Source organism: Ctenopharyngodon idella, chromosome 2 (assembly GCF_019924925.1).
Source record: "Ctenopharyngodon idella isolate HZGC_01 chromosome 2, HZGC01, whole genome shotgun sequence".
Lineage (NCBI taxonomy): Eukaryota > Metazoa > Chordata > Actinopteri > Cypriniformes > Xenocyprididae > Ctenopharyngodon > Ctenopharyngodon idella.
In genome coordinates, this window is record NC_067221.1 from 25,239,161 (window position 1) to 25,257,608 (window position 18,448).

The 18,448-nt window shown below is 35.9% G+C and overlaps 1 protein-coding gene across 1 annotated transcript in view; it reads left to right on the plus strand.

Moving 5' to 3' along the window:
- Positions 1-450: 450 nt before the first annotated feature.
- Positions 451-18,448, plus strand: part of LOC127503714 (cytochrome c oxidase assembly protein COX19) — a 38,110-nt gene continuing 20,112 nt past the window's right edge. The window contains exon 1 of the mRNA XM_051877808.1: positions 451-667. Within this exon, the coding sequence (XP_051733768.1) occupies positions 586-667 (82 nt within the window). The 5' untranslated portion in view covers positions 451-585. The remainder of the gene's footprint in view (positions 668-18,448) is intronic.

Below are 18,448 nucleotides of genomic sequence, written 5' to 3' on the forward strand. Positions count from 1 at the left end.
GAAACAATCTGTATTGTGAAAAGCGCTATTTAAATGAAGAAGACTTGACTTGACTAATAGTAATAAAATAATAATAATAATAATAATAATGTGCACTGATAAATCATTTTTTAATAAATACTGCAATATTCCATAAAAAAACAAGAATGGACGATTTTGATTTCATGGTGACTTTAAAGCAAAAACACAAAATAAATCATGAAACATAAAAAAACATCAAACTATCAGCAAAAAAAAAAATATATTAACTTACAAAATTACGACATATTAAATATGCATAGTTGACCCTTGTCTGAATCTATGAAACCAATATAAAACCACAGAAAACTAGCAATTTTGTATTTCGGATGTTTGATTCAAAACCTACTAGTTACAAAGTTGCTAAATTTATATGTAGGCCTAGCCATAAGATTAAGTCCGTTTGTTCCGCGTACCTTTATTTTGAAACCAAAGTCTAGTGTTACAGAGGAAGTAAACTGTCAGGTTGTTGCTTAATTCACAGCTTCACATGAGCGCCCATTAAAACCAAACAGTGCGCCCTCCTTTACCACTAAATGTTGCAGTGAGACCTCATATTAAGAAACAATGTCAACAGCGATGAACTTCGGAACCAAGACGTTCCGACCCCGTCCACCGGACAAAGGAGCGTTTCCTTTGGATCATTTCGGTAAGTGATTGTGCGTATGCACCGTTGAGCAACAGGCAGTCGCAATTGCTGCGTCCCAATTCTCCTACTTATACTATGCCGTAAAAGTACATACTGTTTTTGTGAAGAAAAAGTACCAGCTTTGAATACTTCGAAGTACTTCATAATTGCGTCTTTAATTGCTCGTTAACGTCTATCCTGTCACCGTTTAAACTACCCCGTCATTGCCACAGTTAAAATCTGCCACATTAAATTTGATTTAATTTCATACCGTGTCCACCTTTTTCCTAACGAGCCCAATGCGTTTTAGAGCATGAGAGGCACTTCCGATTTGGGGAAGTTCCACTCAAAAAGACTAAAACAATTTCAAATTATAAGGTAGCGCTACAAATAATCTTTATCCGTCGGTTTGAGCGCTACAAATAATCTCTATCCGTCGGTTTTAGCGCTACAAATAATCTTTATCCGTCAGTTTGACTGAATGGGCTGTAAAATTCTCTTCATGTTTTATTTGCTAGACGTCGGGAGAACAACGTAATATGACGTATACAACAGCATCTGGTGAGGGCTCTTTTCAATCTTTTCGTCCTGATTAAATTTGTATTCAAGTAGATAAAATATTTATTGGCTGTTATGAATGACAATGGATAAATGACAAAGATTACTTTGAAATGTTATCACACAATGTTCCAGTTAATGAAATTGTTTTATTAAAGGCACAGTATGTAAGTTTGGCTGCTAGAGATCGCTTATTCAAAACAATAACAAAGGCATAGCTTGATGACGCAATGAATGAGTGTGGAATCATGGGAGTTGTCGTCTTCACCTCCTCAGCCAATCTAGAAAGCAATTCGAATGGAGTCAGGCAGAAATCTTGTTCACGTCTAATGTTTTAAAGACCCTCTGTGGTGAAAATCAAGTTTTTAATGTTATGCCTATGTGGTGTTTTTAATATGCTTTAAAACAAACCATGTGCAAATTCATCAGTCAGTAACATTGCTGAGTATTTTCTCCTTAAAACCACAGTTTCCCATAGACAGTCTCAAAAAATGCATTTTGAAATCGCCTCTGATCTCTGTCACAAATATGTTGTAACCATGGGCTTAGCATATCATTAAAGAGATAGTTCACCCAAAAATGAAAATTCTGTCATTAATTACTTACCATCATGTCGTTCCAAACCCGTAAGACTTTTGTTCATCTTCAGAACACAAATGAAGGTCTTTTTGATGAAATTTGAGAGCTTTCTGGCTGCATTTACACTGCAAGTCTTAATGCACAGATCCGATCTTTTAAACATAACTGATTTTTTGGCACGCCTGTTTACATTTACTTTAGACACGAATGGTATCCGATATCTGTGTTTACATTAATTCCCACTCAAAATGATTGTCGGTGATCGCTTTACTACGCACATGGTAGACCCTCGGGATTTCAATGGCTGTGCTATTAAAATTATTTATATATTTCACATGGCCATGATTATTTACCAACATGGATGTTTTGCAGCGCAAAATTAGACGGATATATCTGAACGGATATAGACTGAAAAAAGTTGATTTTGAAAAAATGAAAGTTTATTTTATCTACGACTCGTTAGATCTACAGTTCTGAAGTGAAATAAAGTAGCCTGATAAGAATACATTTATTTGAATGAATTCTGATAAAGAGAGAAAGAGCAAGAGAGAGAGCGTGCAAGAGTATGAAGCTGGAAAGTTATCACCTCATTGCTGAGAAATATAATGTTTTCAGTAGTGAAGCTTATTTATAAAATTCACCAGACAAAGGTTGAAAACCAACTGCTGAATGTGTGTCCGCGAGCAATTTCTTTCCTATAGGAAAATATATCTAGATATATAGACAAAGTTCTCACCTACCTCAATAAAAAAGCTGCAAGTTTTAGTGCGAGCATATACATCACATCTGCTTCATAATACAACATTAAAATTATATATTTTTATAGGCAAACGTGTCGCCCTCAGCAGTGTAAATGCAGCCTCTGTCCCTCCATTAACAGCTATAAAGCTAGTCAAGTCATCTTCATTCATATAGTGCTTTTCACAATACACATTGTCTCAAAGCAGCTTCACAGTGACAGTAGGAAAATTATTATCTAGCTAAAGTTGGTTTTTGATTGAATCACTTCCGTTGTAAAAACTGTTAATTATTACTTTAGGGGCTGCTTAAATGACACCTTTCCTACTGAAAAACCGGATACCTTTAATGCATTCTTGCCGTTCATTTACATGTTTAGTCTATAGGTTTGCGTGTTTGATCTATGCGAACTGGAATAATTTGATAACGTTCTATCTATACATAGGGAAAGGAAAGGGAAGGGAAGGAGGCCTTCACAGGGGATAATTTAGTTGACACTTCAGGGCTGCGTTATCGTCATGTCTAGATGCAGATCCTTCAACTCATCTGGATACGGCCTGGATCTGGCAGGCTGTGGCAAACCTCTGGATAAACAGAGAGAGACTAATATTAGCGTAGACGCCATTCTTCTTATGATGTAGCGAGTACATCAGGTGTTATGGGAAGTGTTCCCGGTTCCGGCCTACCTAATCTATGCAGCCTAATAATTTACATGAATTGAATTCTAGAAGTAGATAATGTGTTATGTGTATGCAAGTTTAAACAGATGTGTTTTTAGTCTAGATTTAAACTGACAGAGTGTGTCTGCTTCCAAAACAGCGATTTTGCTATACCGTGGATACCGTTAAATATTCATAAATTCTAATTTTTCATTTGTATTGTTTTGTTTAATTTTGTACTCTTTACAGCTTTTAACACAAGTAATGACGATACAGAGTCGAGGCTGAACGTTTAACTTTTTGTTCTCTACCGTGTCCAACGCCTCACTACACAGGCATTAGTAATCAAAGACAGAGAGCATTGAAACAGTCCAAATTAATAGAGCAAAAACCACGTACTCAAAAACACAGCAGCAACAAAGCGTGCATATAGACAATAGGGGTGGGAGAAAAAAAATCGATGCATAGATGCAACGATTCTGGATTGATTATGAGCTTAGTTTTTAACCGATGCGTGATGACGCTGCGTGTGCTTGGTGCATGTCCACTGGCACGTATCAGAGCGAGCATTTTCAATTAATTCCAACTGAAGTTGAGCGTGAAGCTCGGAAAGTTCGGAAAAGCTGAAGCAAATTACATTCGCGAGATTCATTGCACAGGGTATGAGAGAGCTGTGAGAAACGCGTGCTTTTCTTGATGTAGTTTGTGGTCTCACCCGCCGGTAGGACTATTTTCCTTACTAATGCTCCACGAAGGCATCATTTATGTTGTTTGGAATGCTGTGGGCTTATATATTAAAATATGAAATTCACTGACAGAAGGCTGCTTTCGATTTCAAATTCTCACATTCGCTTTGTGAAGCGCGCTCGCGCATGCGGCTGTGTGCGACTAGTGCTTTAATGTACTTGCTTCTCAAAATGCTTTTATGACGCGAAATTGATATAAACACAATCAGTTATGTCTTTAAGTATTAAACATACAGGACAGAAACTTCTTATATTTCAAAAGAGATCTGTGCATAGTCTGGATGCAGCTTATTAGACCTCCCGCTATGGCATCAATAATCAAACAACCGTAAAGCTGAGAAAGTGAAAAATCACTCACAGCTCTTGAAAGGTAAATGTTCTGAAAGCACTCTTTGTTTATTGCTTGTAATGTTTCATTGTTCCTCTTTATTATTTACTAGGCGACTCGCTTGTTTTGAAACTTTATATATGTTCCTATATAAAATTCTTAACATACAGTTGTATTTTTTAACTTTTAATTATTTACAAAGTAAGCTACTTATAATTCTATATGTTATTAAAAAAAATAATTAATAAGCAAATTAATTAATACGAAAAAAAAAGTATCAAGAATCCTTTTGGAATCGGATCGTGACTCCTAGAATCGGATTTCAACCCCCTAGATAAGATACATATATTGCCTGCAATTTAACTAAGGTCTACTAAAATGTGATTCCAATTTTTTTTTTCTCATATCGCGATATAATGTCGATATCGTCTGGACAGTGGAAAATATCGTGATATGAATTTTAGCTCATATCGCCCACCCCTAGTTCTCATAGATATAAATGTCTATAACTCCAAAACAAAATGAGATATTTTCACCAAATTTATCAAGTATCAAGAATCCTTTTGGAATCGGATCGTGACTCCTAGAATCGGAATTGGATTGGATTCGTGAGGTGCCTAAAGATTCCATTTCCCACTTCCTAGATAAGATACATATATTGCCTGCAATTTAACTAAGGTCTACTAAAATGTGATTCCATTTTTTATTTTTTTTTCCTCATATCGCGATATAATATCGATATCGTCTGGACAGTGGAAAATATCATGATATGAATTTTAGCTCATATCGCCCATCCCTAGTTCTCATAGATATAAATGTCTATAACTCCAAAACAAAATGAGATATTTTCACCAAATTTGACACACATGTATGGGCTTACTTTGAAGACATTAAAAAATGGTAGGATTGTGCCTCTTGATGGTGCTATAATAGAAGAAAACATGAACTTGCCATTACAAACAACAACAACAAAAAAAATAACAAGAGGAAATTAAATAATTGAAATAAAAGAAGAAATTGTTGAATAAAGTCATTATTTTTGTTTTGTTTTTGCACACAAAAAGTATTCTCGTCACTTCATAACATTAAGGTTGAACCACTGTAGTCACGTGGACTATTTTAATGATGTCTTTACTACTTTTCTGGACCTTGAATGTGGTACTTACGTTGCTTTCTATGGGGGATCAGAAACCTCTCTAAAGGTCTTATGGGTGTGGAATGAAATGAGGGTGAGTAATTAATGACAGAAATTTCATTTTTGGGTGAACTAACCCTTTAAAATCACATATTACACACAATCATGAGGATGGATACTACTTACCTATGGCCAAGTGGAGTCTGTGCCTGAAGCACTGGAGCGTCACCCATCCATTCACGTCAGCTTTGGCTTTGTTTGCGGTGTCCATAGTAATACAGATGAGTTTGTCTTCCTTTAAGCTTTAGGGTTTACTCTTCTTTTTGTTCCTTTATTGTATCATCATAAACCACTTTGTGATTGAATTTCAGGTGTAAACAAATTGGTCGTATTGCCTTGAGGTGCGGAACACCACTGTGTAAAAAATTTGTTGTTCCACATCAGACTGCTTGAAATTAAAGTGTTTCCTAACAGCTGCAACTGTTTTTTAATCTCCGTAAACATGCAGCAGCAGCCTCGCGGGTAGCTAGTTTGTGCTTTTAGGGGGAGGGGCGAAAGTGTGTCGCTGTCAAGGAAAGGGGTGTGCTGTGGATTTAAAGCACGAAAGGGAGAATCCTTGTGAAACAGAATGCGGAACAATAATCGTTTTACCTAGATTATTTTGTTTTCATAATCGTTGGAGGCCAGAATTGAAATTGAAAAATCAATTACGATTAATTGCACAGCCCTACTGCTGATAACGCAAAAAGACGTGCTTTTGCCATTAAAGGTATGGCATGACATGCAGTGGCAACATCTCAAATAATTAGAATCTCAAGTAATTACCCGGCGTGGGTAAAATAATTATAATGCTGAAGGTGAGGTACAATTACTATTTATTTATTTATTTTTTTTATCTATTTATTTATATAAAAAAAATTTTTTTAAATAACTTACTGAGTAATTTGAAAACTTTCTGTAAGACAATTTCACAAATAGTGAGTGAATCACAGCACGCACTCTTTCTTTCCCTCTTAGGCTTCACATCACCACTTCGCGTTTGCACTATAAGCGAGCTGCACACCGCACAGTTGATGAAATTGTCACTTGCACAATCGAGACAGTGTCGCATTGTCACTAAAGTTTATAATTTGCATTTCTTTTAAAGTCTTGCCAATGTTTGAACTACTCAGCTCACATAAACAGTCGGTTTTGTCTTTAGTGAATGTAAACAGTTGAGAAGAAAATGCATGTGTAACAATATGCGTTTTGTTGTTTGATTAACATTAATGACACTCTCTGCTCTTGAATGAATAACTTTTGTAACTTTAATTGGAAGAATGAATCATTATTTAACTTATTCAGGGAAGACTATCCAGTATTATTTTACATTTGAGTCCTTTTTCAATTTCTTTAGTATTTCTTACCTCAATATAACTGTTAGACCTACCTGGAAAAAAACAAAAAACAAACTTAAAAGCATTTTTTTATCTTTATTCTGTTTAATTTATTTGTGCTACTTGTAATTTGTTTGTTTGTTCTTATTTTATTGCTGACTGTTTAGTTGTCTTTTTTGTGAATTAAATTCAAGTCAGTCTTGTGCTGTGTGTAAGCTATTGTGCAACAAAATTGCTCCATTGTAAAAACAAAAATGCAATGCATGATCAAACATTTTGGTGAGAATTTTTTTCAGTCCAAATTCGATTTTTGTGCATATCCGAATGAAATCCAATCAGATTTTGCAAGTCTGAATGGCCAAAAATCACATGAAATGCGATTTTTACAAATCCGTTTCGAACTACATTCATATGTGGTTTGAAATCCTATTCAAATCGCATTTCTGGTAATCCGTTTCAGTCTGACTGTCTTGAACGGATTTCGCGTGGTTTATGTGACTTTCTCACACTACGTAAAACAAACGTCAGACGTTGTTATAGAAAACATGCTGAAAATCGCTGCAGAAACAAGGTTGTGTTGTTGCAAAGTGCCAGACATGTTTTGAGACTGGCGGAGACGACAGCATGGAATAAAGCCGCTCATACCAGCCTCCTATGTTTCTGCCGTTGCCTCATCATAACGCAGTAGTCCAGTAGAAAAACAGTAGAAAAAACACGACAAATTCATGTTGTCTGTGTTTTTGGCTGCAGTGATGAAGTAGACTCTTCATCTCTGCAGTCATGCACTAGTGTTGTTACAATACTGGAATTTCTAACTTCGATACTATAACTTGAAAAGTATCAATATTCGATATCACAGGGGGAAAAAAATGCTAAATATACTGCCATATAGATATTTTTATTTATTTATTTATTTTTATTTTTGTCCATCCATTGAAAGTCTAGGCAATCAAAAAATTCATCTGAAGAGATCACTTTATATGATAAAGCTTTTAAGGTTTATTTATATATAAACGTTGATCAATTACCATTACAATTGTCTCACAATTATTTGCTAAATCATTTAACTATTTGTTTTTACAATTGGGTAATTTTGTTGCAATAGCTTACAGCAAAAGGAAGCTTGATTTCAAATGAATTTAAAAAAGACAAGTAAACAGTAAAAAAATAAATAAATAAATAAATACATAAACAAACTGCTAACAATAGCACAAATAAATACAATAGAATAAAGATACAAATGTACCTGAATTTTTTTTTTTTTTTTTTCAGGTAGGTCTAACAGTATTACTCAAAACTGAAAATAAAGAAACTGAATAAAGAATCAAAGTAATCAAATTTAAAATAATATTGGATCATTTTCATTGCAAAAATTAAATACAGATTAATCAAAGTTACACAAGTTAATCACTCAAGAGCAGTAAGTGATTTTCTCTTTGTCTTTTGTTGTTTAACATTATTAACAACATAGAGAGCAGCACATTTATTAGGCTGCTGTCTCTTTAAGATGCATGCACAGATCCAAAATACTGTTACTGTTACACATTCTTCCTGAACTGTTTATGACTGTTGATGTTAATACTCTCCAAGATGGGCACTGTGACATTATTTTTGAGTGTATTTGACCATCAATAAGCCACGATGAGCTCATTTTGGCACTTGTAAGCTGTATGCCAGAGGCAGCTTATGTGTGTGCACTTCACTTCGGATGCTGGTGCAAAATCTGTGGGATGTGAGCATGAAATTTGCGGAGAGGAGAGCAAGAAAGCGCAGCTGGTATCGGTGTATCGATACTGCAGAAAGGACTATTGGAATCATTTCAGATATTTCAGTATCGATACATATCGAAATATTGATATTTTTGACAACACTATCGTGCACTCACCTATATGCACATTTCATAACATAATCTTAGAATATTTGTTTTCCATTTGAATCAGTTTATTTTAAAATGGAAATTTCAAGCTTTCAATAGATGTATTTCTCATGTCTGTGAGGAAAATTCATGCTGAGTTTCGGTTTATTTTTTTACACGCTCAAGTTCACAGAGACCGAGAAGGCAAAAAGTGCATCCTGTTTGTTTTCTTTATTTTACAAAAGCACAACGTTTAGTTGTTATTGTGAGTGCACACAAATAAAATTAGTCCGTTTCGAATGATGTATTAGTCTACTCTTGATACAAGACCAAAAATTATGGGGTATTTTAAGTTCAATGCAAGTGATCATGCTCGGTGTGCAAGCGGTTCTCACACTCAAAATCCGGTCACTTGCGCATGCTCAGCTCTTCATTATAAATAGAGGTTATAGGGTGCATATAAATATTACGCACACAAAAAGGTGAGCTACATGACCTCTCTTCCGCTTTCTTTCACACACATAGGCGGAGGGTGAACTCCAAGGGAAGGCAGAGAAGTTCCCCTTTAAAAACACATACATTTCCTTTTAATAGTTTAAATTTACGTGTCGTCGCACATCCTACACAGCCCAGCATAAACACTCCTGATAAATCATTTGTTATTAAAGCGTCTACGTTCACAAACCACTGTTAATTTTAACAGAAAAATATTCATACTGTTAAGGGATTTGGCATGTCAAAGTGCGCAAAGAGCGCTCCCTCTATAATCACTAAAAAGTTGTCATAGGCTACATCATCGCGATCTCACAAAGTTCTGTTATAATAAATGAATCTGTCTGCACAACAAATCTCTTATGTACATAATGTCTACACTTTGTTTGTTATTATGAGAGGATTTGTGAGTGTGCAGAATTCAGAGTCCACTCACCACTCAAAACGCCAGAGTTTTTGTTCAGTGCTAACTTAAACACCTCTGATTGGCCATAGCGAAATCAACAGATAGACCCATATGCCGCTCTTGGTTAGGGCGGGCAGGTATTGGTAGCTACTTGGTAGAATGGAAAGATAATTTAGATTTAGAATAACTAATCTGGTGATAACTTTTTGATGTAAGTGAAATAATTCCAAAGGAATGTGCAAAAAAAATAAATACATTAATTAAATTAAAAACTAAATCCCTCTCGTTCTTGCTGCCCTAACTGTGCTGCTGCCCTAGGCAACTGCCTAGTTCGCCTACAGGCCGGCCCTGAGTACAGCCCTATGGGGTCAGTCCATATGTACATCTCACATAACTCTTTCGGGGAAGGATGTGGCTTCCGCAGCGTTCCTTTCCCAGTGAATAGGTACACTTTCCCAGTGTTATCCAATAGGTTCACTGAATGGGATCGACACTCTCTGTGTTAGCCCTGTCCCACCGTCCTTTAGGCAAGGGGGTGCAGGAGGCTTGCACAGAGCACGGTAAGGGGGCAGCGCTTGTGGCGCTTTGGTAGGGATTCTTATTCGTTGGTCTGTCCAACGTACATCAAACGTGACCAAATAATGGGAACGTCTAGGTTACAAAGGTAACCCTCGTTCCTTGAAGGATGGAACGGAGACGTACTTCCCGTCGCCACAGTCACTGTACCCCACTGGGCGGCCGGCAGTTACCTTTGTAAGCGAGACGTTTTCCTTGCCAATGTTCTATAGAGTCGGCAGTGATCAATACCACGATTAGTTTTAACGGTATGTAACCACTGTATATCGACATGAAATATTAATTCAAAATCACCTACATGCACAATAGCTTCATATTTTTACCTGTGAATGATTTGACGTGCTACCATGGCGCATGATGAAGGGAACGTCTGCCAATTTCACCAAGTGGTTAAAACGTATAATTTGTATTTATTAAAATTACTTTTAACATTTAAAAACAGACATGTTCAAATTCCAAAGCTTGTAGTAGGTTTCTATTGGTAAGACTGACTTACTACAGGTGAAATTATACCTCCCTGTATGTATAATGTCAAAACGTCACCTGTAGTATGTCAGTCTTACCAATAGAGAATGAGAAGGTTGCGTCACAGCGTTTTCACTCGCGTTGCATTTCGGGAAGGCGTCGCCATATTAGCAGGATACGCTATCCGTTGCCATGGTTATTTTGACAGTGAGACCGAGAGAAATAGCGTGATATTTGTTTGCATTTTTGCGATACGCTGCAGTTTCTTGGAAAGAAATGGATAATGAGGAAGCGAAAGGAAAGGGGCTCTATCAGGAGAAACTAAATAACACCGCCAAGGGACATTCTAAAACACTTAACGTGGCTTAATGTACTAAGACAGTGATATTAACAGACCAAACTCACTAAACATCATCCTAATAAAGTATACTATGTAGGCCAACAAAAAAATCAGATGAGTCCTGAATGATCTTAACGCGTTTCATAACACGTTAAGCCTTTTCCTCCCATAGAAAACCGTTATAAGAAAACGCTTGATATGGCTTAATGTACTAAGAAAGCCTGTGATATTAACAGACCAAACTCAGTAAACATCATAGGGCCTACTAATAAAGTATACTATGTAATACTGTGTACAAAAAAGCAGTTGAGCCCATAATGTGAACGCAACGTGTTTAAATTCACGAGCGTTTTCCTCAGAAAACTGTTACAAAGAAAACGTTTAACGTCGCTTAATGTAGCCTATAAGTGATATTAAAAGATCAAATTCGGCACAAACCAATTTTTCCTGTATATTATGCTTTATTAGTATAGTGTTTACTAAGTTTGGTCTTATAATGGCACTGTCTTTTTCTTTATGGGAGGAAAACAATTAAATGTGTTGCGTTCATATTCTGGGCTCATCTGGTTTTCTGTCCGTAGTAGGCTATGCTGTATTATACTTATGGTGTTTACTAAGTTTGGTTTGTTAATAACACTGTCTTAGTAAACAGGTGATGCTTCAGGGTCTTTCGTAAATTCTGTAGCTGGCAGGTCGTACGGGTCGATGCTGTTAATGTCAAGCATTTTCTCTAAATGATGCTGCTTGGCGGTGTTATTTAGTCTCCCCCAATAGAGCCCCTTTCCTTTCACTTTCTCCTTCTCCATTTCTTCCCAAAAAACTGCACTGTATTTATTAAATTAATCTGCTCTTTCTCTCTGTTGCTCTTTATCTCGGGCTCGCTGTCGAAGTTACCATAGCAACGGATAGCGTATCCTGCTAATATGGCGGCGCCTTCCCGAAATGCAACGCGGAGTGAAAACATTGTGACGTAACTCATTCTCTATAGGAAACTACTACAAGCTTTGGAGCATGAAAAAACCCTGAATTATTGTTTAAAAAAAATAAATATATATATATATATTTTATTTATTTATTTATTTTTTTTTTAACAAATTGTGTACTGTACATAACTGTACATAAAATAAGTTTCACCTGTAGTTAGTCTGGTCACTACTACAACCTTTAGTTAGTCTGGTCACTACTACAACCTTTGGAACAAAAAAAAAAAAAACTTTTAGTAAATTACAGTGATTTTTTTTTTTTTTTTTTTTTTTTTTTTTTTTTTAATAAAGTCAGTCTTACCAACAGGAACTACAAGCTTTGAAATTTGAACATGTCTGTTTTTAAATGTTAAAACAAAGTCATTGTAATGAATAAATATTATTAATTTTAACCACTTGGTGGAATTGGCAGACGTTCCCTTTATCGTGCGCCGTGGTAGTGCGTCAAATCATTCACAGGTATAAATATGAAGTTATTGTGCACGTAATTGATTTTGAATTAATATTTCATGTCGATATACAATGTTTACATACTTAAAGCTAATCATGGTATTGATATCTTTGTAAGACTGTCAACGTTATAGAACAATGGCAAGGAAAACTAACTTTACTGAGCTCTAAGTGCCCCCTAGTGGTCGGGAGCATTTCCGTTGTGTTGTGGCTCGATTTCGTTGTGTTGTGGCTCGATTTCGTTGTGTTGTGGCTTGATTTCGTTGTTGTGGCTTTTTTCCATTGTGTTGTGTCTTTATTTCATTGTGTTGTGAACTTATGCCTTTTTTTTTATTTTGTTGTGTTTTGCACCACTGGGCCACCGTACCTGCACCGCACCCGACACGTAAATATTATTCCACCCATTACATAAAATTTGGCATCACCTGAATGTATTTTAGATTTTCTATCTTATGTTAAGTTGAAATGTTTTATATAATAACGTAAATTTTGTGGATAATATTGACCTTTTGTGTTTGCCATGTAAATAACCATGATGCTAACATGGCGTAAAAACTTAATAAACAAAGAAAACAAACATAAAATTTGGCAGGTCACCCGTCGGGTACCCGCCCGTGTGCAGGACTCTGTGTCCTGTCACACACACGACGCACAGAAAGACGCGCGCCAGTATTGTGTGCACAGACAGCGCGCCAGAATCAAGTTCTCTGTCACGCTTGAACGAACAATAACACATAGGCCTACAGTAATGCCAAAAATGTCCGTTTTGTCGAGTATCCTCATTAGAGCAGCCTTGAATGAGTTAAATAAAGTCTTAAACGAAAGTAAAGAGTTGTGAGAAAGTGGGACACGTGTGAGATCCGTGTCATTTGCAGCAGCCGCAACTCTTAAAGTGACAGCAACCAATGTCATTGAAGATAATCAAAGAACAGAGGTAACAGAGAAAATTATTCACTGCTCTTGACTAAAGAACTTTTATGGCTTTAATAATGATTAATCTATATTTAATTTAGGTTGCAGTGCAGACTATTTGGTAACTTTATTCAATTTTTGTATTTATGTATCTGATAGACAGGTAGGGAGGGCACAAGTAAATATGAGATTTATTATGGGTTTATGTGAGGATTATTCTGAGTTCACTTAAATTAAAAGTTGTTATATTTTTGAAGCCTAATAAATGTGAAAAAAAAAAAAAAACAACAAAAAAAACCTTTCAATTACACTGTAATGTTGAATGGCTATAATTCATGTTTAAAATTGGGGGGGGGGGGGGATCAATTTAACCGATTAGTAGCAGTGATACTGGCCTTCATTCATAAAAAGATGCCTTTAAACAAGTATTTAAAATATACTGACTTTATGTTGTTTCTTTGTTGTTTTAATTTGGAGATCAACTGTGAAATTATTACATTATAAAATATATTAAAAAACATAACTTAAGTGTTTTAATTGCGATTAATCACAGAAAAATGTGTGATTAATCCAGATATATTTTTTTTAGTCGATTGACAGCACTAATTCTTCCGGGAAACATGCAAGTATCTTCTGTTGCTTCCAAAGGGCAGTACTAAATGAAAAAAAAAAAAGATATTTCAACAAAACAAAGATTTGGACATCTTCATACTGTTCAAAAGTTTTCACCCCTGGGCTCTTAATGCATCGTGTTTCCTTCTGGAGCATTAGTGAATATTTGAACCTTTTTTTAATAGTTGTGTTTGAGTCCCTCAATTGTCCTTAGTGTGAAAGATGGATCTCAAAATCATACAGTCACTGCTGGAAAGGGTTCGAATAGGCAAAAGATTAGAGATCGACCGATATATCGATTTACTAATATTTTCCCCGATATTTAAGCATTTTACCATAATCGGATATCGGTTTTGTAATATCGGATTTACCGATAAACGCCGCCATCTTGTGGGTGTTTTGAGAATTGCGCGCGCAGGATCACCATTACAGCGCATCTGAGGGGGGACGAGACAATGGTGTGCACAGGTAAAGTATACTTGCCTGCTTTGCTGTAATTAGTAACTTACTAGCTGTGCAAACTTTATTTAACATAACAGCCATTAATGCACAAATTAGGTGTGTTACATAAATGCCTGAAATGTTTATGCAGCTTGTCTCTAAGAAATAGAGACAGGCTCACGGAGTCACGTAAGATAATCCGTCAAGTCCTTTCCCAATAAAGATGTAACTTTGCATGAATTAAATAATACAGCCATGAATGAGCATATGTTGGAAATAAAAGCGCTGAATTTAATTCTCTCTCTGTTGTCTATGCTAATCTTTAGTCTCGTGAAGTCGTCTACATTTTGCTGTTCACTCAGCAGGTTGATGCTCAGGAAATGCTCCAGCATGGCCACCACATGTAACTTTTAACAAGATTCACTTGTTTAAAACGCTGTAATTATATAAACATTTACTATATGACCATTAATTCACTAATAAACATCCAAGTAAACACAACTCTATGGAAATGTATTATCTCAGCGAGTGATTGCAGTTTAAGTATAGTTCTGTGTAAATGCATAGATAAACAGCGCTTTGTCAGCAGATATTTTATAATCTAGAACAACAAAAACATTATTAATAATTTTGATATAATATACCAGTTGAGAAATGCAATAAAATGTTTTTTGTTATATTCCAATATTCCAGAGAATATTTAGTTATTTAACATTATCCAGCAAATTATTCTTCACTCTTTAGCCTATTAAACAGCTTATAAATCTACTAAAACTGTAGTTTAAAATGAAGTACTTTCTGCAAAGTTGATATGACTCTTTGTCTTTTATTTTCTCCATTTGAAAACATTAGACATTCTACATTTATTTTGCTTATTGTTAACATTAGTGTTGCTGCGGATGCTTTTTATGAATAAAATTATTTTTGTAATATGGAGATTAAAATTAGCATGAGACTTCTAATTTTCAAGTTTAGTAACAGTGCACTTTTTTATTGTCTGCACTTTCAGACCCCTCTATTTATTGGTGTATAAATAAGATTTGTTTTGTTTTCTATGCAAGGATGGAGTGATTGTTATAAATAAAATGGCTTGTTCAGTTCAGTGGTGTTGTAATCGTGTCAGATTACAAACAGAACAAAAGTATAACAGTAAATAAATATCAGTTCTGCATAAGTTATCAGGCACATAAAAACACAAATTATCGGTCTCGGCATCGGTTCTAAAAAAAAATCAATATTGGTCGATCACTACAAAAGATGCTGGAAAACTGAAGAATTTGCAGGACCTGGAGGATTTTTCTGAAGAACAGATCTCAGTTTTGCTCAGAACAAAAAAGGGACTCATGAACAACCATCACAAAACAAAACAAAAAACAGTCATAGATCATCCAGGTAACCACAAAGAGTATTAAGAACCAAGGGTTCCCAAACGTTTGAACGGGGTTATTTTAATAAATTCAGCTATTTTTTTTTTTTTTTTTTTTTTTTTTGGTCTTGTGGACTATATGTAAACATCTTTTATGCAAAATATCTTACTCAGGACAGTACTAAATAAAAAATAACATTCATTTTCTATGTTTATTTTCTCTTTTATTTTATTATAATTATTCACATTTTCACAGATTCTGCAAGGGGTTTTCGTCAAGGGGGTTCAACTTTCGCATGCCACTGTATGTTTTGATATTATAGTGTTGTTAATAAAATACAATAAAAAAAAGCCATTCTTCTAATCTCCTCACATTCTTTCTTTTGTCCCAGTCCTATTGACATGGATAGGGCCGTTAGGGGAGTGTCTTTGTTTTCCCAGGTTTGAAACACTCAATATTCATGATGATTCACGCCTCCTCGCATACAGTCTTTCTGACACAAAATTTGTCTAACAAATTTTAAATCAATGTGTTTTATGTGAATGAGTGCTCAGGAGGATTTTCACATCATCTTGGCGTTAAAAATTCTTGTGTACAAGAACCAGTTCTCAAAAGTCTTGTGAAAATAGGCTCAGTCTGTGTTTTATGGCCTTATTTCAGTGACTAAAATTTTTTATTTTTCACTAACCACGCATAAACATAATTTTCTCAAATACAAACTCATACATACATTATACTTAGATATTACCATAGCAGAGTTTGTGCTGGACATAGTGTAGTCATATATAAAGCCATGAAAATATTTTAAGTTATTGAAAAAGCACAAATGTCAGGGCATGTCAAAACATCTCCAGGGCCTCAAAACACCTCAGACCCCAGAGGGTTAACGTTAGAGTGAGCTGCCAGGTAAAGTTGTTGCTACTTATGTTTCAAATGATAAGCCGTACAGTCATGTGAAAAAGTTAGGACACCCCATTGAATTCCATGGTTTTCGCTATCAGTGCATAATAAAAAAAAAATCTGGTCCCTTGCCAGGTCTTAAAATTTGGAAAATAAAACCTCAGATGAACAACACATGACATATCACACTGTCATTATTTATTTAGAAAAAATAAAGCCAAGATGGAAAAGCCATGGGTGACAAACTTAGAGCACCCTTACTGTTAACATGGGTATTATGAGGTTAAGTAATGGTCAGGCATTGATAATCAAATCGCTTTGAATAACTGATCACCAGCAAGTGTGATCACTCTGCTGGAGACTTCAGATGTTTGTTAACACAATGCCGAGGAGGAAAGACATCAGCAGTAATCTTAGAGAAGCAATTGTTGCTGCCATCAATCTGGAAAGGGGTACAAGGCCATTTCAAAACAATTTGAAGTCCATCATTTAAAATGAGGAAGATTATTCACAAGTGGAAAGCATTCAAAACAGACCCCAATCTTCCCATGAGTGGATGTCCCAGCAAATTCACCCCAAGATCAGACAGTGCACTACTCAGAGAAATTGCAGACAGCCCAAGAACCACACCTCAGATTCTACAGGCCTCAGTTAACATAGTTAAATGTTAAAGTTCATGGCAGTACAATTAGAAAAAGACAGGACACGTATGGCATGTTTGGAAGAGTTGTCAGGAGAAAACCTCTTCTCTCTAAAAAATATGGCAGCACGGCTTAGGTTTGCAAAGTTGCATCTGAACAAACCATAAGACTTCCAGAACAATGTCCTTTGGACAGATGAGAACAAAGTGGAGACGTCTGGCCATAATGCACAGTGCCATGTTTGGTGAAAACCAAAAGAGCATATCAGCACAAACACCTCATACCAAAAGTCAAGCATGCTGGTGAAGGGGTGATGATTTTGGGCTTGTTTTGTAGCCTTGGGCCATGGGCACTCCACAGTCATTGAGTCGACCATGAACTCCTCTGTATACGAAAGTTTTCTAGAGTGAAATGTGAGGCTATCCATTCGACAGCTAAAGCTTGGCCAAAATTTGGTCATGCAACTGGACAATGATCATAAGAACACCAGCAAATCTACAACAGAATGGCTTAAAAAGAAAAGAATAAAGGTGTTGCAATTGCCCAGTCGAAGTCCAGACCTCATCCTGACTGAAATGCTGTGGCGTGAGCTGTGCATTAACAAATGCCCACACACCTCAATAAACTGAAGCAACGTTGTAAAGAAGAGTGGGCCAAAATTCCTCCAGAATGATGTGAGAGACTGATAAAGTCATACAGAAAATGATTACTTCAAGTTACTGCTGCTAAAAGTGGAAAAAACTGAATTATAGGGTGTCCTAACTTTGTCACCCATGGTTTTTCCATCTTGGCTTTATTTTTGCTAAATAAATAATGACATGTTGTGATATGTCATGTGGTGTTGTTCATCTGAGGTTTTATTTTCTAAATTTTAAGACCTGCCAAGCACTAGATGATTTTTTTTTTATTATGTCCTGATATGGAAAACCATGGAATTCAATAGGGTGTCCTAACTTTTTCACATGACTGTATTTGAGGTAGATGGATGATAGGCAAACATCTGAATTTATTGCACATACTGCAATTACCACAAGGACACGGCATTAACGATCTGGCCCTCGCAGACTGTGTGACTTTGCCACCAGTTTTTTTTTTTTTTTTTCTGCGACTAACCGACTAATAAATTTTTTTTACTGTACCATATTTTTTAGCAACTATGTATGACACCTATCAAGAGCATAGTAACATCCTAGCAACTGCCTAGCAACACCCTAACAACCACCCAAATCACCCTAGCTACTGT